Raw genomic sequence first — 22,405 nt, forward strand, 5'->3', positions numbered from 1 at the left:
CATCTCATCCTCTGTCGTCCCCTTCTCCTCCTGCCCCCAATCCCTCCCAGCATCAGAGTCTTTTCCATGAGTCAACTCTTCCCATGAGGTGGCCAAAGTACTGGAGCTTCAGCTTTAGCATCATTCCTTCCAAAGAAATCCCAGGGTTGATCTCCTTCAGAATGGACTGGTTGGATCTCCTTGCAGTCCAAGGGACTCTCAAGAGTCTTCTCCAACACCACAGTTCAAAAGCATCAATTCTTTGGCGCTCAGCCTTCTTCACAGTCCAACTCTCACATCAATACATGACCACAGGAAAAACCGTAGCCTTGACTAGACGGACCTTAGTCGGCAAAGTAATGTCTCTGCTTTTGAATATACTATCTAGGTTGGTCATAACTTTTCTTCCAAGGAGTAAGCATCTTTTAATTTCATGGCTGCAGTCACCATGTGCAGTGATTTTGGAGCCCAAAAAAATAAAGTCTGACACTATTTCTACTGTTTCCCCATCTATTTCCCATGAGGTGATGGGACTGGATGCCATGATCTTCGTTTTCTGAATGTGGAGCTTTAAGCTAACTTTTTCACTCTGCCCTTTCACTTTCATCAAGAGGCTTTTTAGCTCCTCTTCACTTTCTGCCATAAGGGTGGTGTCATCTGCATATCTGAGGTTATTGATATTTCTCCCAGCAATCTTGATTCCAGCTTGTGTTTCTTCCAGTCCAGCGTTTCTCACGATGTACTCTGCATATAAGTTAAATAAGCAGGGTGACAATATACAGCCTTGACATACTCCTTTTCCTATTTGGAACCAGTCTGTTGTTCCATGTCCAGTTCTAACTGTTGCTTCCTGACCTGCATACAGATTTCTCAAAAGGCAGGTTAGGTGGTCTGGGATTCCCATCTCTTGATGAATTTTCCACAGTTTATTGTGATCCACACGATCAAAGGCTTTGGCATAGTCAATAAAGCAGAAATAGATGTTTTTCTGGAACTCTCTTGCTTTTTCCATGATCCAGTGGATGTTGGCAATTTGATCTCTGGTTCCTCTGCCTTTTCTAAAACCAGCTTGAATATCAGGGAGTTCACGGTTCACGTATTGCTGAAGTCTGGCTTGGAGAATTTTGAGCATTACTTTACTGTCATGTGAGATGGGTACAATTGTGTGGTAGTTTGAGCATTCTTTTGCATTGCCTTTCTTTGGAATTGGAATGAAAACTGACCTTTTCCAGTCCTGTGGCCCCTGCTGAGTTTTCCAAATTTGCCGGCATATTTAGGATATATAAAGAACATTTATAATCCAACAACCAAAAGACAACCCATTTTTTAAAATTTAAGACTAGATTTTTCTACAAAGAAGGTATAGATGGTACTTGACTTACTGTGGTCCACCTGGTGGGAAAGCAATACACATTCAATGAAAACCATAGTCTGAATATTGAATTTTGATCTTCCCCTGGTCAAGTGTTACATGATCTGATCTTCTCTGGTGATCCTGGGCAGCGACAGTGAAGCACAGCTCCCAGTCAGCAAAGTGGTCTTGAGGTCGACAGTTGATATACTTGCAACCCTTCTCTACCTAGACAACCATTCAGTTTTTTACTTTTAAGGACTGTAGTTAGTAAATTACATGAGGTATTCATTTTAGATGGTTTTGCCCCATTGTAGGCTAATTTAAGTGTTCAGCACGTTTAAGGCAGGCTAGGCTGACCTTTGATGTTCAGTAGGTTAGGTGTATTAAATGCATTTTCAACTGATAATACTTTCAGCTTGCAATGGGTTTATCGGGACATGACTCCATCATAAGTCAAGGGAGATCTGTGTACTGATTGCCAGTAAATACATTAAAAGATGCTCAGTATCATTAATCATTCGAGAAATGCAAATCAAAACCACAATGAGATATCTTATCACACCCACTGGAATGGCTATTATCAAAAACAAATAAAATGAAAAATAAGTGTTGGCAAGGGTGTGGAAAAATTTGGAACTCTGCTACATTGCTGATGAGAATGTAAAATGTACAACCACTATGGAAAACAGTTCGGCAGTTCCTCAAAAAGTTAAATATAAAATTACTAAATGGTCCAGCAATTCAACTCCTAGGTGTATACCCAGAAGAATTAAAAACGGAGACCTAAAGAGCGACTTGTATGCCAAAGGACGCCCTCATACACATCCTGAGCCTTTTCAGTCCTTTGAATGGAAACTGATTTGGCATTTTAATAAACCTATGTTTTAAAGAATCTCTCATAATAAACACATCAGAAACTTTGCTGTATCAAAATCTACAGTTTCAGAGCAGAGTGCCTAGAATGTAATAACTTGTGGGATGAAATCAGTAAATGAACATTTTCCTCATTTTTTTTATTGTGATAAAGTACATATCACTTAAAATTTACCATCATACTCATTTTTTAAACCGTGTGTTTCTTTAAAATATATATATATATATATATTTATTTATTGGCTGTGCTAGTCTTTGTTGCTGGATGAGAGCTTTCTGTAGTTGCAGTGAGTGAGGCCTACTTGCTAGTTGCGGTGTATGGGATTCACATTGTGGTAGCTTCTGTTTTGGAGCCCAGGCCCTGGGGCTCACAGGTTTCATTGCCTCGTGGCCCCTGGGATCTTCCTGGATCAGGGATTGAACCTGTGTTCCCTGCACTGACAGGCAGGCTCCTAACCATTGGACATCAGGGAAGCCCCATCATAGCCATTTTTAAGTGTACCATTAAGTGATTATTAAGTACATTCACATTGTTGTCCTTTTGTAACTGTCTTATTTCACTTAACTCAGTGTCTTCGGGGTTTATCCATCTTGTAGCATGTGTCAGAATTTCCTTCCTGTATAAAACTGAATAACATTCCATTGTATATATTTAACACATTTCGCTTGTCCATTCTTCTGTCCAAATACCCGGTGGCTCAGACAATAAAGAATCTGCCCGAAATGCGGGAGACCCGAGTTCTATCCCTGGGTCGGGAAGATCCCCTGGAGAAGAAAATGGCAACCCACCCCAGTATTCTTGCCAGGAGAATCCCATGGACAGAGAAGCCTGGCAGGCTACAATCCAAAGGGTCAGAAAGAGTCGGACACAACTGAGCGACTAACACACATTCTTTTGGCAGTGGACTCTTGGGTTTCTTCCACATTTTAACTATTGTGAATAATGCTGCTATAAAAATAGATGTACGAATTTCTTGGAGATCTGCTTTCAGTACTTTGGGGTGTGTACCCGGCAGTGAGATTGCTGTATCATATGTTAATTCTGTGTTTAATTTTTTTAGTAACTGCCATATTATTTTCTGTAGCAGCTGTACCATTTTATACTTCTACCAATAGTGCACTAGAGTTCCAGCTTCTCCGCATCCTCCCCAATACTTGTGTTTTTCTGGGTTTTTTTTGATAGTAGCCATCCTAATGGGTATGAAGTGATATCTCAGTGTAGTTTTATTTTGCATTTCCCTAATGATTAATAGGGCTTCCCTTGTGGCTGAGCTGGTAAAGAATCTGCCTGCAATGCAGGAGACCTGGGTTCGATTCCTGGGTTGGGAAGATCCCCTGGAGAAGGGAAAGGCCACCCACTCCAGTATTCTGGCTTGGAGAATTCCATGAACAGTATAGTCCATGGGGTCGCAAAGAGTCAGACACGACTGAGTGACTTTCAAAAAAATAAAGATTAATAACTGTGGTGTTGGAGAAGACTGTTGAAAGTCCCTTGGACTGCAAGGAGATCCAACCAGTCCATTCTAAAGGAGATCAGTCCTGGGTGTTCATTGGAAGGACTGATGCTAAAGCTGAAACTCCAATACATTGGCCACCTCATGTGAAGAGTTGACTAATTGGAAAAGACCCTGGTGCTGGGAGGGACTGGGGGCGGGAGTAGAAGGGGACGACAGAGGATGAGATGGCTGGATGGCATCACTGACTCAATGGACATGGTTTTGGGTAGACTCCAGGAGTTGGTGATGGACAGGGAGGCCTGGCATGCTGCGATTCATGCGGTCGCAAAGAGTCGGACACGACTGAGGGACTGAACTGAACTGAACTGAATGATTAATGAAATGGACCCTCTTTACATGTGCTTATCGGCCATTTGTACATCTTCTTAGGAGAAATGTCTGTTTAAGTCCTTTGCCTATTTTTGAATTGACTTGTTTGGTTTTTTTTTTGGTGTTGAGTTTTAGGAGTTCCATATATGTTCTGAATATATATTCCTTTATCAGATATATAATTTGTAAATATCTTCTCCCATTCCATGGGTTACCTTTTTATTCTATTGATAGTGTCTTTATTCTGTTAATATTGATTTTATTCTATTGATGTATAATATCTAAAAATTTTCATAAAGTTCAATTTGTTTATTTTTTCTTTTGTTACCTGTGCTCTTGGTGTTATCAGTGAATGAAATTTTAAGCCAGTTCAGTTCAGTCCAGTCACTCAGTCATATCCGACTCTTCAAGATCCTGTGGACTACAGCACACCAGGCTTCCCTGTTGTGCCAGGGGACTTATAGTATGTTCAGTATTGCTGTAGATTTTCTTTTTTTGAAAATAGACAAACCATGGGATTTCCCTGGCAGTCCAGTGGTTAAGATTTTGTGCTTCCATCACAGGGGGCAGGAGTTCAACTCCTGTTCAGGGAACTAAGATCCCACATGCTGCATAGTTCAGCTCAAAACAAAACAAAACAAAAAAAACCTGGGTAAACCAAGATTTTTTTCCATGTAGGAAAAACAATGGGCCAGAAAATTCAACAGTATCACCTCACCCGAAGAAACACTACCAGGTTGCAGTAATCAACGAAAATTTGTCTTTTTTTCTAATACAGTCACTACAACAGTCTCTGTGATTATGATATATTTACCAGAAAAATACAATAATCTACTAATGATGACTTTAACGGAAAAGAACATCCTTAAATGGAACAATGCATCAGAACCTTTTATTTTAAACCAACCGATCTCAAAATTTTCCAAAAAATCATTTCGTATAGATGCTGATATCAAGGCCTTCTGCCCCAAATTCGTTCCAGTCCATGCTTATGACATCATTTGATGAATTAGATAAAATGGAAGTGAGGTGAACTGGACAAATTCAGAAAAGACAATTCACTATTGTTTCTGGGTATGTGGTGTGGTGATTTGCCTTTTGTAGGATAAGAATATTAATTGCTCATTTAAAAAATTTGCACAGATTAAGCATCTCTCTGGAGCTGGGAACCCTTATTATTTCTTAATTCCCAAATCTCCTTTCGACCACATGGCTTTTCCCTCTGCTCCTGTTGCATTCAGGGTTGTCTTGGCGATTTACTCTGAAAACAAACTATAGGTTAACATAAAAGTTTCAAGGAGTGGTGGAGGGCGGGCAGGAGAAGAAAAAGGTGCTAATTCAGATGTTATGAAACTGTGATAATGCTATTATTTAAGACACTTATTTGGGTATGTTTATACTTTGTAGTTTTATAAATAAGCCCAAGGGGCTCCTCCTGGTTGTCACTATCCTCCTTGCATCTCGGGTCCTGTCTGTCTCTTCCTATCCAAGTAAAAGTGACGCCGCTCTAATCCCTGCAAGTTTGGAACTAATGAACTGACTGCTGAGCCGCCGCCACGGAGCTTGGTCCCAAACTATACTGTACTTCACACTCGATTTATTCTCCAGATGGCGAGACTGTGCCGCCCCGCCGCGAGGGACCACCTCTTCCACTGGAGTGTAAAAGTGGACGGATGTTGTTTTCTTTGCAGATTTGATCATTCTGAGCTCAAAACTTGCGAGGATGATTAGTTATTAGCTCTAATGGGTGCCAAGTGAACCAACTGCACGCATATTTTCTCCTTTCATTTTGGAGTCTGCAGGTTTCGGGGATGGTTGATTTATTCGCTTTCTTACGTCAGCAGAGCGTGTCTCTCTTCCCCAGGTGATAAGAACCCGGTCTCTGAAATCATAGCACGCCTTGGTTCCCGGCCCAGACAGAGTCACATAATCCGGTGGCTTATGTATAAGGACAAGTTTATTAGCCCCTGGTCCACTGCACTGAGCAGCCCATGGCACGAAATATCGATTGAAATGTGGGAACTTAGGTAACATCACCTTTTAGATCCGGGGCCTGTGAACATTCTGACCTGTGCCAACTTGCTCTGTGACCTTTGCAGACCCTACCTCTGGAATCAGACCTACTCCAAACACACGATGCTAATTAAGTCTCTGCAAAAACCTAATGTAATTGTTGAGCAAGGCCTTAAATTCGTTATTCCCTCTTTTCAGGTTGTCAGGTCTTAGAAGGACAAGTTTATCCTACATTGAGAAATGCTGGCCAAGGCCGTCCTGCAGTGTTCACACATTTAGCATGCAGCTCCTACTAAACCTTATTTTGAAAGACCTGTTTTGTTACCAGAATGTAAGACCCCCTCCACCCTTGCCCCCAGGCCCCCAGCCCGCCAAAAATTTCATTTTTTAGTGGCCTCTTTTTGCCTCCATTTCCTTTTCCTCCTTTCTCCAGGGACCAGTTACCTCCCAGTAATCTCAGCAGATCATCCATATAGCCCTTCCGAGAAGGTGGTGTCTGCCAGGCCAAGTCTTACTAATCCCCCTAATGAGATGGAACTTGGAAGGATGGTCAGGGCCAAACAGGAGAAAGAGAGGGAAAGAGGATGAAAGCGTAAAGGGAGTGAGGTGATGGAGATGAAAGAGATGTAAGAGAGCTGGTAGCAAGAGGTAAGGTCTGCGTTGGAAAGAAAGGGAGAGAGAATAGTGCGGACAGAATTTCCTTCTTTTCACAACTGCTGGACTGTGGCTTTCTCTAGCTAAACACCCAGAGCTAAACCTAATTGTTCCTAGAAACTGCCTTCCTCTCACCCAACAGATGGCATGGGTGTGTTTGCTAGCACAGTAACATATTTCACCATTAAAATACCAAAAAGAAAAAAAATTCACATGTTTGTTGGGTGGTGTAAATTCAGGGAAGTTGTTGGATATTTTAGGATACATAGCAGAGGGATGCACACTTGGTTTATGTAAATTGTCACAAGCAACAGCCTGTTAATAAGGGTGTTGTGTGGCAAAATACCTCCAAAGCGAGCATCTTGTTTTGGAAAGGTATAGAATGATGAACTGGAAAGAGCTTGGTTTGAATTCTGAGCCAGAAAGAGGGGGAAAAAAAAAAAGAATTTAATAAAATGCTGAGTATTCACTGCTCATTATTATAGCATGAAAAGTACTAATCAGATTATGCCTAAAATTGGAATGGGGTACTTCATTTGCAGCCAATTTCACAAGGGCCGAATTTTACTAAGTAAACCAGAATGTGCTGAAACCATGGCAATCTGACTTTAGATAAAAATCACAGACAGGTTTAGAACATGAGCTTTGAACAAACAGTCCCCTTCAAATCCAAGTGAAACGACTGAACAGCTTAGAGGTCAGATTTTGTTTGACCCCAACATTAACGATTTAGGAAGCGGATGTGGCCGGGGATTTTACATGTGCAGATTAAACTGGGAGGGTGGCAGTGATGATTCAGATTTGCACTTCATGTGATGTTTCTCCCTCTCTGTCTGATTCACTTCACTCAGTATGTAACTCTCTAGCTCCATGTGAAATCTAAAAAGTAACAATACAAATGAACTTACAAAACAGAAAGAAACTCACAGACTTAGAGAATGAATTTATGTTTGCCGGAAGGAAGGAAAGGGGGAAGGGATAGTTAGGGAGTTTGGGATGGATATGTACACAGCGCTATATTTGAAATGAATCACCAACAGGGACCTGCTGTACAGCACAGGGAACTCTGCTCACTGTTATTTGGCAGCCTGGATGGGAGGGGAGTTTGCAGGAGAATGGATCAAACGTATATATACAGCTTAGTCCCTTTGCAATTCACCTGAAACTATCACAACAGTGTTTGTTAATCAGCTATAGCCTGACACAAAAAGTTAAAAAAAAAAAAAAAAACAGCGATAAACAAATAAATGAAATGCACTACAGCCTAAACAATCTGGTTAGTTCCCTTCCATTTTCCATTCACTCTGTCTCAGGAGACCCTTTCCGACCTGCCCTTGGAAAACCTGGAAGCTGAAACGTTTCTGAGCTGGAGCCACCCTGAGTTCTACAGCTGCACGAGGCTTCATGGAGTATTAGCACTTCTTGGGTTCTCTGAGGCCGTGGATCTAAATACACGCAGGCATCGTTTCTCCCGACAGTCATAGACAGCCTGGGAACCATCCTAGTGAGTTGACTTCTGCTCTTCACCATCAGGATTTTCTTATTCAGTGATTGTGGCAAGAGGGCACAGTAGAGCAAGTGGAAACATTCTGTCCCTGCAGAACAGCCCACAGCGTGGTGGAGCCCAGCCACCGTGGCTGCGTGGCTGCGTCCTCCCCCACAGTAGCTAGTACGAGCTCTCGTCTAAGCTCGGCCTAATTATTAGCAGTCAGAGCTCAGTAAATCAGGACTCCACGGAGCCATCTTAAACTGCTCCCTTGGACTCTGCTTCCGAGCTGACAACCCTAAGCGTTTCCTCACACTGTTTAACTCAGACCACGTTTGGAGGTCTTCCCTGCTTCCACCCAGTCTCAGACCTACATCCGTCTGGTTTAAATCTACTGTCCTGGCTGGTCTCCTTGACTGGACTTCGACTCAGTATTGGCTCAAATAATTGTTTTTTTCTCTCTGCTTTGGTTTGTGATTTTCCTAGATAACTATGGCTGTTCAAATGGCCGTATATTGTTAAGACTTTTTTTTTTCCCCCAAGCTACATTCATCAGCAGTGAGAAGCTTTAAAGTTTTATTAGTATCATAAAAACCCTTCTCAAATGAAACTACTTTTGATAAGTGTTCATTCTGACAATGAGAATTTGTTGAGGGCTGTTGGCAAGTGGGAGGAATTTGTTTTTGAAACTGAAATTGGCAGGAAGTAATGACCCCAAGTGCTTTCTTCCTCTTGATTTCAGCCCCGTCGCCCTCAATGCACTCCTGTCTCCCCACCCCCTTCCCCACCTTCATCACCCCCAACTCAAAGTCAGTAAATAACATGTTTAATTTCGTACAGTTTCTCTGGGGACAATTCAAATACCGAAGCAGATTTTCAACCTTTCAGCTTTACTTAACTGTGGAGCAAAGCCTGTCAAATCAAAGGGGAAAAAAAAATGTATTTGTCTCCCGCGTCATGTAGGGATTTCTTCTTGGTGATATTATTGCCTTCCATGTGAAGAAGTTGGAGATTTTTTGTAGCGGGGAGTATCATTTTCCTGTGAGCACCTTCCTAATTGAATGTCAAGATTCAACACAGTTGTAAAATAATTTTAAAGTGAATAAAAAGCATTAAGTCTGTAGATAGAGAAAAACAAAACCTTATTTTTTCCCTAATGTGAATATGCTGGCAGTCAAGACTGCCGTTAGTCCATAAGTTATCTAGTTTCTTGTATTTATTAAATAAGAAAATGCAGGTAGAGCACTTAGTACCATGCCTAGTGCTTAGTAAATGCTCAATAAATGTAACCTAGTAATTATTTTGTCTTTCCAGTGGAAAAGTAATGCTAATGAGCAAGTGCCTGCATACATGCTCAGTCACTTCAGTCATGTCCAACTCTTCGAGACCCCATGGACCATAGCTCGCCAGGCTCCTCTGTTCATGGGATTTCCCCAGCAAGAATACTAGAGTAGGTTGCCATGCCCTCCTCCAGGGGATCTTCTTGACCTAGAGATCGAACCTACCTCTCCTGCGTCTTCTGTTTTGCAGGCAGTTTCTTTACCACTGAGCCACCAGGGAGGCCCTAATGAGCAAGACGAGCCTACTATTAAATATTTAGGGTCTCACCAGCATGCATTACAACAGCTCTCATCTCTGCTATAGTCAGCTTTAATAAAGTCTGGAAATCAATCACTCGCCCATCATTTTATTTCAAACATCATGTACTTGGTGGCTATAGTAGGCACTGTAATGGTGCTCAGACTCTCAACCCACATAAGAATTTCATGGATGGTTTGATTGTGTTTCCCCTCAATGGCACATAAGCTAAGGAGATAACGTTTTTCCTACACTTATAGGATGAAGCTAGATTGAGAATAGTAAAAACTCTTGAAGACTTTGACCTGGGCCCAACTGAAAAGTGTGTGAGAATCAACTCGGTGTCCAGTGGTCTGGCCAAAGAAGACCTGGAGGCCATCCTGCAGTCTCGGGTCCTCCCTTCCAGCCTCATGCTCCCGAAGGTCGAAGGTCCTGAAGAAATCCACTGGGTGAGTAGCTCATACCCTTTGCTTTAATTAAAGACTGGGGAGCGGCTAAGAAGGAGTAGCAGAAAGGAAGGGTTTGGATGCTTCAGGTTTTGAAAATGCATACACAGAGCAGAGGAGAATGGAGCCGAGAAAAAGGAACCAAGAAGACCATATCCTGCATCCAAGGAGAACCTGGCTTTGCCCTAAGTGTTCAACAGGAAACGCTCTACACTTGAAATGATGCTTCTGCTGCCTGCACAGATATGTGGTTTAGACAGAACAGCTTCCTCTAGAGCAACCCTGGAACCAGCTTACTGGGGCCTAGAGACAGCTAGGCCCTACCCCTCCACCTGGAAGAGCAGAGATGTGCATGGCTCTTAGGCAGATTGATTTGAAGTCATCGTGGATGGCGAAAGCACATTAACTGCAAAGGAAAAAAAATGAACCTAAAGGAGGAGAGGAAAAGGTCACTCCTTAGGGCAACTGGAGGAAGAGACAGGAAGCTTTTAACTAGTGGTTTTAATTAGCACAGATATTATTTCCTGAACAGTTCCCTAGTTCATCCTTTTTAAATTGCTGACAGGTGTGTTTGTTTCATGACAGACTTTTCAGCCAATAAAACCCTGGCATGTCAAATTACTTAAGAAAACTTTGAAATGGGCCTAATTATACTATGATTGTTTTCATTGTTAAAGCAGGACCTGGGTTGGTGGGTTGGGTGGGGCTAGATTTTATTTAGGGGTCACTGTGATGCTGCAGATCTCTGCTGAATATAGGGTGGTTCCATTGTGCCAGTCAGGGGCGGGGGGCCAATGGCACCCAGGTGCTGGAGGCGTGGTAAGGGCGAGTGGACAGCGGTTTGATGCCATGTCCGAGGTGACCTCTAAGGTGGTGGCTACAACTGAGTCTTAGACATGACACCCAGACACAGCTCACCTTTTCAGCCCTCATAGCTGTGTCAACTTTGCGCTTTCCAGTGCTGTGGCTCCCTGCCACACGTGGGTAGAAGCACTTGAAGTGTGGCCAGTCCAGATTGAGATGTGCTGTAAGTGTAAAATACACCCAGGACTTCGAAGACCTCACAGCACCCTCCCCACACACCCACACCCCTGCAAAAAAGAGACTGTAAATCATCTCAATAATTTTTAATGTCGATGACGTTGAAATGATAATATTTCAGACACACTGGGTTGAATAAACCTCTTATTAAAATGAAACTCACCTGTTTCATCCTTCTCTTTTAATGCAGCTACTGCAAAGTTTAGAATGACATACACAGCTGTCATTATTTTTCTGTTGGACAGTTCCGCTCGGCGTCTTCTTGAAGACTTCCATTCAAGGGCCCCCGTTTACTTTTGAAACTAGAGTTCTCCTGGGCCAGGTCACCCCCCAGCAGCTGGGAGGTGCTGGTGAGAGGAGGTTCACATCCTCCAGGTCTGACTGATCCGGACGTGTCCTAGGTTGATTGAAATGGAATCTGAAGTCACTGTTCCCTTTTGGATTCTGAGTTAATGCCTATTTATCACCGTTATTACCCCTCATTTGAGAGGGGAGGGCTCACCCCGGCCTTCGGCCACAGCCTCTGTTCGCTGTTTTAAATCCCTGGCTTGTGAGGAAAGTACCGAAATCTAAATAGGATTTCTAGTTAACAGAAGTCTTTGGGGCTGTTTATTTTTTGCTCTCCGTTTGTATTTATGTGAAGCATAAAACCCAGAGCCTGATGCACAACTGAAAGATGGGCTTCCTTGTTTTCTTTTGTGTGAGAATCTCTTACTGGCCTTTTGTCGCTAGTGTGGGTTCTTGTTTGACTGGCACGGCTTATTGGACTATAACAAGCGTGACTCTGCCTCCTTTGTGGTGGGACAATTCTCCCACAAATCCCGAACGGGGTGCATTCTTCCAGCACACTATTGGGTGTGCACTGGAATTGAAAGAATTGCTGAGCCCGGCTACTTCATCTCCTCCCCAATCTCTTTGTGATCGTCCCCCTTCTTTCCCTCCCCCGACACAACCCCCCCCAGTCCCCTCCACCTCGCTGAAATGAACACTTTACCAGGCCGGAAACATTTAATCGTCTCCTTTTGAAAAAATTAATTGAAACTTCTCCACTAGTTACCTTTTGTGTTAGTACTTAATGCAATTTTTTAAGAAAGAAGGGGAGGAGGAGGAGGAGGAGGATGGGCTAGAATATTTAATTTTTAAATGCCCCTCCTGGCTTAAAAACAAAAGGCATTAGAGCATTTTCTCACTAGGAACCAGGGAAGGGGTTGTAAAAGATTTACCCAGTTTTTTACGGGTTTTGTAGTTTTAACTATTATCACCAAGAATGGGACAAGTGACGTTTCAAGGTTTTGTTTTGTTTTTTTTTTTAACAAGAAAAAAAATGTTTTTTTGGCTGTACAGGTAACAGCAAAGCCACTAATATTTTATCTCCCATTTTCTAGCTTCAATGTGACACAAATTATGTTTTCTTTCCATTCTCGTGGAATACTATATGTCTGTCCCCTGAAACTGTAGCCTTCGCTTCCTCCTTGCTATTTTGGGTGAGTTATTCCTTCCCTTGTAAAGTTGCTAAGGAGGTGATGATGATGGTGTCGAGGAAGGGAGGGGCAGTGGGTGCAACTGGGAATAATTCTTCATTACTGAAAGCTGTGATTTATTTTAGCCTAATTGTAAAGTTACTGCAAATTGCTCAAAAGCTTTTTAAAGATCCCAGTGATTAGATTTTTTTGGTGGTTGTGGTGGGGAGGGACGCTACATAGGCAAGGAGGGGGCAGCTAAAAGGGGAAATAACACCTCTAATCCTGCTTCTGGTAAATAGGCTGCCAGCTTTTAAAATGAGTTTCCTTTCTATTAGTCAGAATATTATGCTAAGCCTTAAGCATTAGTTTTTTTATGTTGCCATAGCAGCCCTGTTCCTGCAGGGCGGTGACCTGCGATGATTACAGTACAAAGCTTATAGGGTCTTGAAACCCCCTTTGAAGATGAAAAGTCTTTGATGGTTTATATTTATGCAAATCTCTTAGATATGATTTACCCAACTGAGACTGAATGGAGAGATGATTAAAATTCCCTTTTCCTTTGATATCCATTAATGGCTGAATATTCCTTAAATTTAAAATGGATATACATGTTTTTATCTTTATTTACAAAAATATCTTTATCGTACCTGTGTGTGTGTGTGTGTGTGTGTGTATGTGTGTTTTTATCTCCCCACATCTTATTAGATCTAGATGGACATAATAGATTTACAATTTAGAGTGTGGTGGGGTTTTTTTTCCCCTTTGAAAGGGGTGGGGGGAGATCTGTGTGAGAGCTTTTGTATGTTTCCAGATGATAGATTTTGGAATTTGGGCTACCCCACTGACAGCACAGAGCTAGCTGTGAGCTGGTCTCATGGAAAAAATTGGCGAGCTTTGGTCTTCAAAGAATTAAACTTCCTTTTTAAGGTCTTCCTAGGTAAGCTAAAAAATTATGGAGAAAAACCTCAGAACAAAGGGTAATGTCGCTATAATGAATAATATGGATTCCACGTAGAAGGCTGCTGAACAGTCACATTGATGTCCTCCTGGGTCGGAAACGAAACCAGAATGGCAGGTAGAGCGAGCCTTCCTTGTTTTAGGGGCCTGCCACTTGCACTGAACGAAATGGAGGCGAGAGGTCTTAAGTAAATATGTTTTCAAGGAAAGTATTTAAACTCAAGAATCTCTCCTTCCATCTCTAACTCCTAGGCCTCAAATTGCTCCTTCAGGAAAAAAAAAAAATGATACTGTTTGGGGTTTTACTATTTCATTTGGTGGAAACTTTATTACCTTTTTTCCTTAGTCTTTCCTCTGTTTTTTTCTTTTTTAAAATTCTTTTGTGTATTACTTCCTCAGGTCAAAGACTTAAATACTACTTCTATTCTAGAGTTCAATGATTGTACATTTTTGCCCCCACTAGTCACCTATGACTCTTTTTATTTTAGTTTACAGACAAATTTTCATTCTACTTAAAAGACCGAAAACTTGAACAACCTATGAATTTAATCCCTTTTGTGGAAACTGCAATGGGTTTGCTCAATTTTAAGGTAAGAAATCCATAATGTGGCTAATAAGTCAGTATTTTATTTATTACCTGAAAAGAACTTTGGTTTTCAGTCTTGACATCTGCTTAAAATATTTTTCTAGAAAGATTTATAAAGCACAGTAAACCTTGAGCACCATGTGTTATCCGAAACAACCAAAAACCAGGTTGTGAGCATCTTAGAAAACAAAGAAACTGGCTAAGTAGCAAGAAAAAACTTCCTAAATATTTAAATGAAACATTTATATATTCCTGGCATTAATTTTAATTAATCACTGTAAATTTTTGCTGTGAATTATTTCATTTATAGAGTAAGTGTACATGAACATATGTCACCCTTATGAATTAACTTTCAATTATTCTTTTGTGACAATTGCCATCTACTGGGAAATTTTCAGGCCTGTTTGTAGCAACATTAACTATAATGTCTAGTAGCCGAGATTACTGTTTTTGAGTTAGTGTACATACTAATTTGTTCTATGTTATTTTAACTTGCCACATTAGAACGTAAAATACTTCCTAATGTACATACAAGCTTTTTCATCATTGTATGATCGCATTGAACTATATGCCTTAACAAATTCATAGCCAGCTTGTTTCTTCCTGTTGATCAGTGGCCATCTAAGTTGTTATCCAAAATATGCTTCATTCACGTTCCATCTGACCTGTAAACATCACTGTAGCACCCCATCTCAGAGGGCAGGAGAGGAGAAATACCTAAAAACAAAAAGAGAAAGTCCAGCTGTACTGGGGAGGTAATATGCGAACCAGTGCTCGGAGAGGAAACTTTGAGACCTGCTGGCCCGTGCAGGAGGGGCAGAGTGCAGACGCTTGGGGAGCTGCATCAGCACGTTTACACCAGGAACCACAAGTTCTTCCAGCCTGCCCTAGAATTCTGAGAATATAATCAATGCATATTTCCTAGACGCAACTAGATTCATATAGTGATCTCATCTGAAGCACTGACTTGCCATTTTATTCATAATATACTTAGAAGCGCTCACAGCCCCTGAAATTGATCAACAGTGCTCTCACCCGTTCCTCATGTCTTCCCCACCCACATATATTAGCATGCTGACTCTCCACCTTTCCAGAGTCACAGTCGTGTCTAAGATGACCGCTATTCATCTTTATTTTCACCAAGAAATGTCCACGTTGCTTATTAATACATCTTGAATGACTTACTGCATTTTTATTTTCTCTTCTGGAGTTGTAGAGTTCTGTATTGTTTGTTTTTAATCCTGAGACCATTTACTGAGAAATCTTGATCCCAGTGCAAATAATCCAATTAGTTTGATTTTTAAATTCTTTCCTTTTCTCCTGCGGCTTTATGTTTATTGTTGGAAGGTCTCCTAAAGCAGAAACAAATTTTGGAAGAAACAGAAGTAACTTCTAGTACCATCAAAATGAGTGAACTTGAAAGTTTCTCTAAAGATTGGATGAACTAAAATGTGAACATTATATCAATATTAATAACATATTTACAACTATATTAATATAATCCATTAAGCAAAGCAAATATATGCAACATAACTTACACTGGACAATATTAAGTACTTTTGAAAGGGGTGAATTGGGGCTGCATTTTCGGGACAGCTTTCAGCCAAACGGTGTTAGGAGTTGCATCTTTCTGTTACTGAAATATACCATGCTGCTTCTTTCTAATGTGTGTATGGTTCTGTTCTGTTCTTTTACAGGCAGTGTGCGAAGAAGCAGTAAAGAACGGGCCTCAAGTGGGTCTTTTTCTAGATGCTGTAGTTTTTGGAGGAGAAGACTTTCGAGCCAGCATAGGTGTCAAAGACATGTTTCTGCTCTCATTCTTGCTGTGTTTATGTGTATATATTTTTCCTTTGCCCCTTCAAGAATGGGCATTTACATGGCAATATCGATTTGCCAACCATGACCATGGGCAACACTTCCTGATAATTGAGGGCACCTCATAGCTGTCCTGCTTCCAGAACCCTACATCAACACTTCCATTCATTTATAAAATAACTAATAAAAAGCCTGTCGTAGCCTCAGACGTGTTCAGGTCTATATGACGTCTACTTATTGTTCATAATAAGTACATTATGTGAACAACTTCTCTGTTGTTTAAACATGCTGTTTTCCCATTAGTCTGAGGGCTGTCTAGACTTGTAACACAAATTTAAGGCAATTTCACATTGCTTTAATGAATCATTTTCTACAATGAACGTAGTATGTAAATATTTAACGTAGATCTCAAATCCACCCTAAAATATATTTCTGAGCTCCTTTATTATAAAATATTTATTGAGATAGTATGCTGGTTTTCACTGATCTTCCTCCTCCCCTGGGCACACTATGTCTTTGGTCTGGGTAGATGTATCACTAGAGGCTGTGAATGTGTCTAGAAAAGGGGCCTCAGCCACAAAGCATTTTCAAAACCCCAGTCCCAGTGACCTGAAAACTGGAGCATTCCCTAAGCAGTGTCATGGTCCAAATATAAACAGTGACACTTCGTCCCCCTTCCTGGGGGGGAAAGAAAGGAACTTATTTTAATACCACTCTTTCCAGGAGACTTTTGTGTATACAACAGCTCAGTGGACACTTTCTGCCTCCCTCAAAACCAGTGTCCTTTCGTTTCCCCCAGTTCCCCATCCACACCCCAGAGCTGCTGTATTTGGCTCAGAACCTCGGTTATGACACAGCATTGCAGGCACAGTACCCGAATTCTGTGCTCAGCGAAGGGAGTTAACTATTTCCACGCACAGCTATTTGGCCACCTTGTATAGTGCTGACTTTGGAGTGACACTTTCTCTTTTTTTTTTTTTTTGAGTGACACTTTCTGAGCAATGGCAAGAAGGAAAAGAATACACCAGGAGTCCTTTGTGACCTATTGAGTCATTTGTGTCTAGCTTGTGAGATAGGGGAGGGGCCTTCTCTTAATGCATGTGCAAGTAATTACTTGAAAAGAGCTTTGCACGATAAAGAGACACAAGTGAGAGTTAACTCTGCCTACGCAGAACCCTCTCTTCTTTTTTATTTGCATCATCCTTTCCCTAGGGTGAAATCCCCAGGTAGACACAGAAGTCTTTACACACTTGAGTTTTTGTAATATTAGGTATCAAGGTCCAGTTTGCAAAGTTAACATCTGCTTTCTCTGTCAACACTTCAGGTGCAACAAGTAGCAAGGAAACCCAAGATATCCTCTACGCTCGACAAAAGATTATTGTTGTAGCCAAGGCCTTCGGTCTACAGGCCATAGATCTGGTGTACATCGACTTCCGGGATGAAGAGGGGCTCCTCAGGCAGTCGAGAGAAGGAGCTGCAATGGGATTTACTGGTACGATTCTCAATAATACCCTAAAAAGCCGTATCTAGATTATGCCAACTTTCCAGAAAAATAGAAATGTAACCAGGAACTGGGTGTATTAATGTAGCCAGGTGACTCATATACTTATCCCACAGTATGGAACATGAAAAAGTTATCCAGAACAAGAACCTGCCAGACAAAGGGTAACATCTGTCTTTGGCTCTGCAAGTCAAAAAACAAAGCACTCATTTTAGTTTCTCCTGATAACACCTACCAGTTTTTTCTGTCCTCTTAATAATAATTCTTCTGCAGTTTTTGCTGATGTGAGGGGAAGAGCAAGGCCATTATAAGCAGTGTTTCTGAGTGAACGGCCTTAAGAATTTGAGTTGATGAGTAGGAAAAAAAATGTACTCAAATATCCAAAATATTAATTTATTTCTGAAAAACATTTAGTGATATTTTCTTTGTTTTTTTTTGTAACTAATAACCAGCTTTTTATTTTTCTGCCACTTTAAGTCCCTTCTTTCCCTCCCACCACCCCGTGAGCGTCTGTGTACCAGGTGACACCTACGGGTGTTGGCTGGCATTAAGATCAGCGGGTCCTTGAAATCCGGTCCCGGAGCGCAGGCAGATAGATATCTGTTGATTGGTGTGCCCAGTCACTCATACCCAGGAGCCCAGGGAGCAACCGAAAATTGTATTTTTGCAACAAGAGTCTGTTCTTTGAAAACCCACAATAGGATTCTATACACAAACATGTCTGCAGTTGTGCACACACACACACACACACACAAAACTGAGGGTGAAAAGCACCATAATCTCTTTTATTCTTATTTGTTCTTCTGCTGCAAGTTCTAAGAATATTGTGATCAGAAATGCACCCCCCAAAAATAAGAGAGACAAGCATCCATGCTATTCTTTTTGTAAATATTTTTGTAATGTGTTTGCGTAGAGGTGACTGAAACATTTCATAAAATGACCTTCAATATAAAAGATACCTTAATGGATGATAATTTAACCCAAAGTAAAATGGAAAGACTGAAGAAACAATGTTAGTGTTATAGGAGAATTAAATAAAGCCCTGACCTTTGCATTTGTGTTTTTATTTATTTTTTAGGGTTTCAGGGGGCCTTTTTATTTAAAAGAGCATCCTTATTTGCTTTAACTGTGGCAGTGGGAGTAACGCCAACACTCTGCATTTGAGAGAGTGCATAATATAGGCAAGGTGCCTGACCAGAGATCTTTTAGTCTAAATAAAACAAATATTATGTGTTGGTGTTTTTAACACAAAGAGTTAAAAATGTGATTCTCCCAAGTCTGCTAAATGAATAAGATGTCTGTTATAGAGAATTTCTCAATCATCTGAACTATTAATAAATGAATCACCCCTACATTTAATAGTGACCCAGAAGAAAAGAGTCCCTGGCATTGATTGTCCTTGTGTCTGTACCTGTGACACCTGCCTCTTTCCAATGACCTTTAGGATGTGACCCAAATGGAAAAGTTGGAGAAAGACTCCATGAAATCTGTCTAATAGACCCTGATGTTGTTGGTCTAAACTATATGGCATTGGCTGCCAAGCAGCCAGATGTTGCTCTGAAATGGGCACTAATACAATAAAAAAAAAAAAAGAAAGAAAGCACTGAATTGATGGGGCCTCTCTGATCATCAGTCAGGATAACCTGGGTGTCCTCTGCTTCCTCTAGGGTAAGTGTTTGCTCCAGAACTTGTAAGAGAGTTTGCGAGTTTCTCCAAGAGAGAGGACTGAATTAAATTGGTCCCTAATTCGATCGTAGCAGACAAGTTATTTCAAATCAGATTTAAATTTCCAGACTGTGCCCAACTCAGTGTGAGGAGCTTACAGACTTGGCACCATTGTTTCTCAACAACAGGGAGTATTAAATCACATACAAAAAAATGGAAGTAGAAGGGAGGGGGAGGTAGGGAGGGTACAGTGCCCATTATACATTCAAGGGAACAAGTCAGGGAAGTAGGAAGCTAAACTTCAGAGCCATCTTGCAATTTTTAGAAAGAAAGGTCTTTCTTGTCCCAGCGTTATTTCAATATACCAATAAAAGATGATTGGTCTGATAATAAGATAGGAGATTATTGGTAGTATTTTAAAACAATGAATGCTTTAATGAGCATTTTACACCACTCATGATCTGTTTGTCCTAATTATTTGTCATGTAATTGCCATACTTTGAGCTTTGCACAAAAAGGGAGAAAAGGAAAGAAGGAAGAAAAGGGGAAGGAAGGAGGGAGGGCAGGAAAAGAGAACTGCATACCCTATTTGAAGCACAAGACTGAAAGTTTTAAAATTCAGTGAAGTATTGTGTTGTCTATAATACTGATAAGGATCTATGCTATAAGAAAAATTAGATTTTTTTAAATGAGTTGTACTTTTGTGACACATAACCATGCCTCAGACAGCAGGTTACAGTTTCTCTTCTGTAATCATTGTTTCACAGGGCCACAATCCATGTAGACTGATTTGAAATCAATGCATTAGCTATATAAATGACTATTAACTTTAGGAATTATTTTTATAAAAAGAAACCAAAAATAAATCTTGGAATAAAGCTTTAACAGCTGACTTAGGCATCACAGTTATTCCAGTATTACATGCTGAGAAGAAAGATTGTAAATATGAAGCACTATGGGTTTTCTTCTTTTTTGCAGTCTTTTGTAGAAGACAAAAATGACACCATCATACAGTTACCTAAAAGACTTGACAGGTATTGATTTAAAGCACGATATATCAAGTGGTACTGTAAAAAGGATTTCATGGTCATAAATTTTAATGTCTTCCAATTTTGCACCCTCTCAGTAACTTGTCAATAACAACTCTTCTGTATAAAATATTTGCTTCACTCCCACATGGCATTAAAGTCTGCCATTCAGTCGTTGGGATATAGAAGATCAATGAAAGATAACTTCACATATGGAGGTTCATAAATTTCTAAAACTTAACACATATCTTAAAATTTAGCCTCATTACCAAAATATGGCTACTTGAAAGCCTCCATTAGTTTCACAGCATTATAAATAGTTTAAGTTTTGCTTCTTAATTTATGGTATCTGTACCAAGAAGTTCCCATGAAATCTGGCTTTTTACCCAACAGTGTAAGTTGTGTACATAAATTATAAAATTCAGGACCAACAATTAGTACACAATGACGACCAGACTGACATCCTTTATTGATCACATTGTAACAACTGTTAGATTACTTAAATATGATTTCAGTATCTGATATTGAAAAAACTCGTTTGTCATCACTGATGTTATTTGTTCCCAGAAATTTATATAAGATTTTAATGTTTTATTAGTATGCTCTCAGATAAGAATGAAACAACAATGTGAGGATGTTTTAATTAAGCCACTCTGAAGACAAGATATTTATATTTATTCACTTAAACTCTTTTTCATGAAATGCTAAAAAATTTTTTTCTTAGAAACATTGTTCTTTTTCCTATTCGACAGAATAATGACAGTAACAGGAATGGACTTTTATAAAACATCAAGGATATAATTTGTACTTAAAACAGCTATTTCAAAAGCAAAGCAAATTGATATGCCAGCAAATATACTTCGCAGAGTAAATTATCATTAAGCATACATTCATGTTTAAAGAACCAAATATGTCTATAATTTTATCATATAATAAAATATAATCTCATCATTATTACAACATTAAATTATGTTGTACTTTATTAATGACCTGATTAGATTTCATTCTTCCCTGATTATTAAATTTTTTTTTAATGACTGCGTGATTTCATAGAATCCTGTGACTCTTATGTAATATTTTTATTTAAGGTTCTTAAAGTTTTTTTAAAGCTACTGCTGTAGAAATAAGATTTCTTCTGCAGTGTCTAATAATCTGTATAAAGGAGGAATATCCGATCTTCATTCCGTAAGCAGAAAGGGAAAATCTGGGGCTTTTTTTGTTGTTGTTAGAAAAACATTTTGTAATTTTTTTATTTAAACATTTAAAAATGTGGTAATTTAGAGACCCTCAGTGTTCAACTCTGCTTTCTTTTTTACTATACTGGATAAAATTTTTTAATTGAAATCCAATTTTCTATTAGTGGTTAGACAAGATGCACCATATTCATCTGAAAGAACGAAAATTAAATGTATTATTGTAAGACACCATTTGATATTAATGTAGTTATAACACCTGCTTCTGTAAGCTCTATGAAAACCGACAGGCCGCTTTTAAAAGAAATCGTGGAAGGTGGAATAATGGTACAGAAAAAGCCAAAGACAACTTACAGAATTGGAAAGAATTAACATGTAATTTTTTCTACTTTAATTCAAAATAATTGTTCTAATTTGCAGACATTATCCTTTAAAGTTCCAGCCAAAGCAGTCAATCAGTGAGCTGCCTGGTCAATCCACCTGTAACTAAAAATGAGAGATTATCTGCACCAAGGTGACATTTCTATAGCATCTAAAACACAATGACTGCCATTGTTGAAATTGTTCTTCTGTGGTATTCTGTGGAAAGGCCTGCCTGATTGTGGTCATTTTCTTTTTAAAAAGTTCGGAACAGAATGAGTTATTTTACATACAGTCTGTAAGGCAGGCATTCGGGAGCCTGGCGCGGCTGAGACATTTTGTTTGAACATCTGTTTGTTGTTTTGTGCTTCCGGTGTTATTAATCTTCTCGTAGGTAAGCAGGTGATACACCCGAACCAAATCGCGGTGGTCCAGGAGCAGTTTTCTCCTTCTGCTGAAAAAATTAAGTGGGCTGAAGAACTGATTGCTGCTTTTAAAGAACATCAACAATTAGGAAAGGTAAACGTGTTAAAATGTCCCGAAACAGTGGGTGAAACTCATGTTTAAAATACTGTGGAGAAGAATGA

At 40.0% G+C, this 22,405-nt stretch overlaps 1 protein-coding gene across 4 annotated transcripts in view; it reads left to right on the forward strand.

Annotated features, from left to right (window-relative positions):
• Positions 1-22,405, forward strand: part of CLYBL (citramalyl-CoA lyase) — a 238,173-nt gene that overhangs the window by 180,571 nt on the left and 35,197 nt on the right. For all 4 annotated transcript variants that reach the window (XR_005725743.1, XM_040267403.1, XM_040267404.1 and 1 more), the window contains exons 3-7: positions 10,024-10,212; positions 14,159-14,260; positions 15,954-16,047; positions 17,396-17,563; positions 22,213-22,337. Coding sequence is in view for 3 of the 4 variants with exons in the window: in XM_040267403.1 (XP_040123337.1) it covers positions 10,024-10,212; positions 14,159-14,260; positions 15,954-16,047; positions 17,396-17,563; positions 22,213-22,337 (678 nt within the window). In the remaining variant the exon portion in view is untranslated. The remainder of the gene's footprint in view (positions 1-10,023; positions 10,213-14,158; positions 14,261-15,953; positions 16,048-17,395; positions 17,564-22,212; positions 22,338-22,405) is intronic.

Source organism: Oryx dammah, unplaced genomic scaffold (assembly GCF_014754425.2).
Source record: "Oryx dammah isolate SB20612 unplaced genomic scaffold, SCBI_Odam_1.1 HiC_scaffold_24, whole genome shotgun sequence".
In the NCBI taxonomy this organism is placed as follows: domain Eukaryota; kingdom Metazoa; phylum Chordata; class Mammalia; order Artiodactyla; family Bovidae; genus Oryx; species Oryx dammah.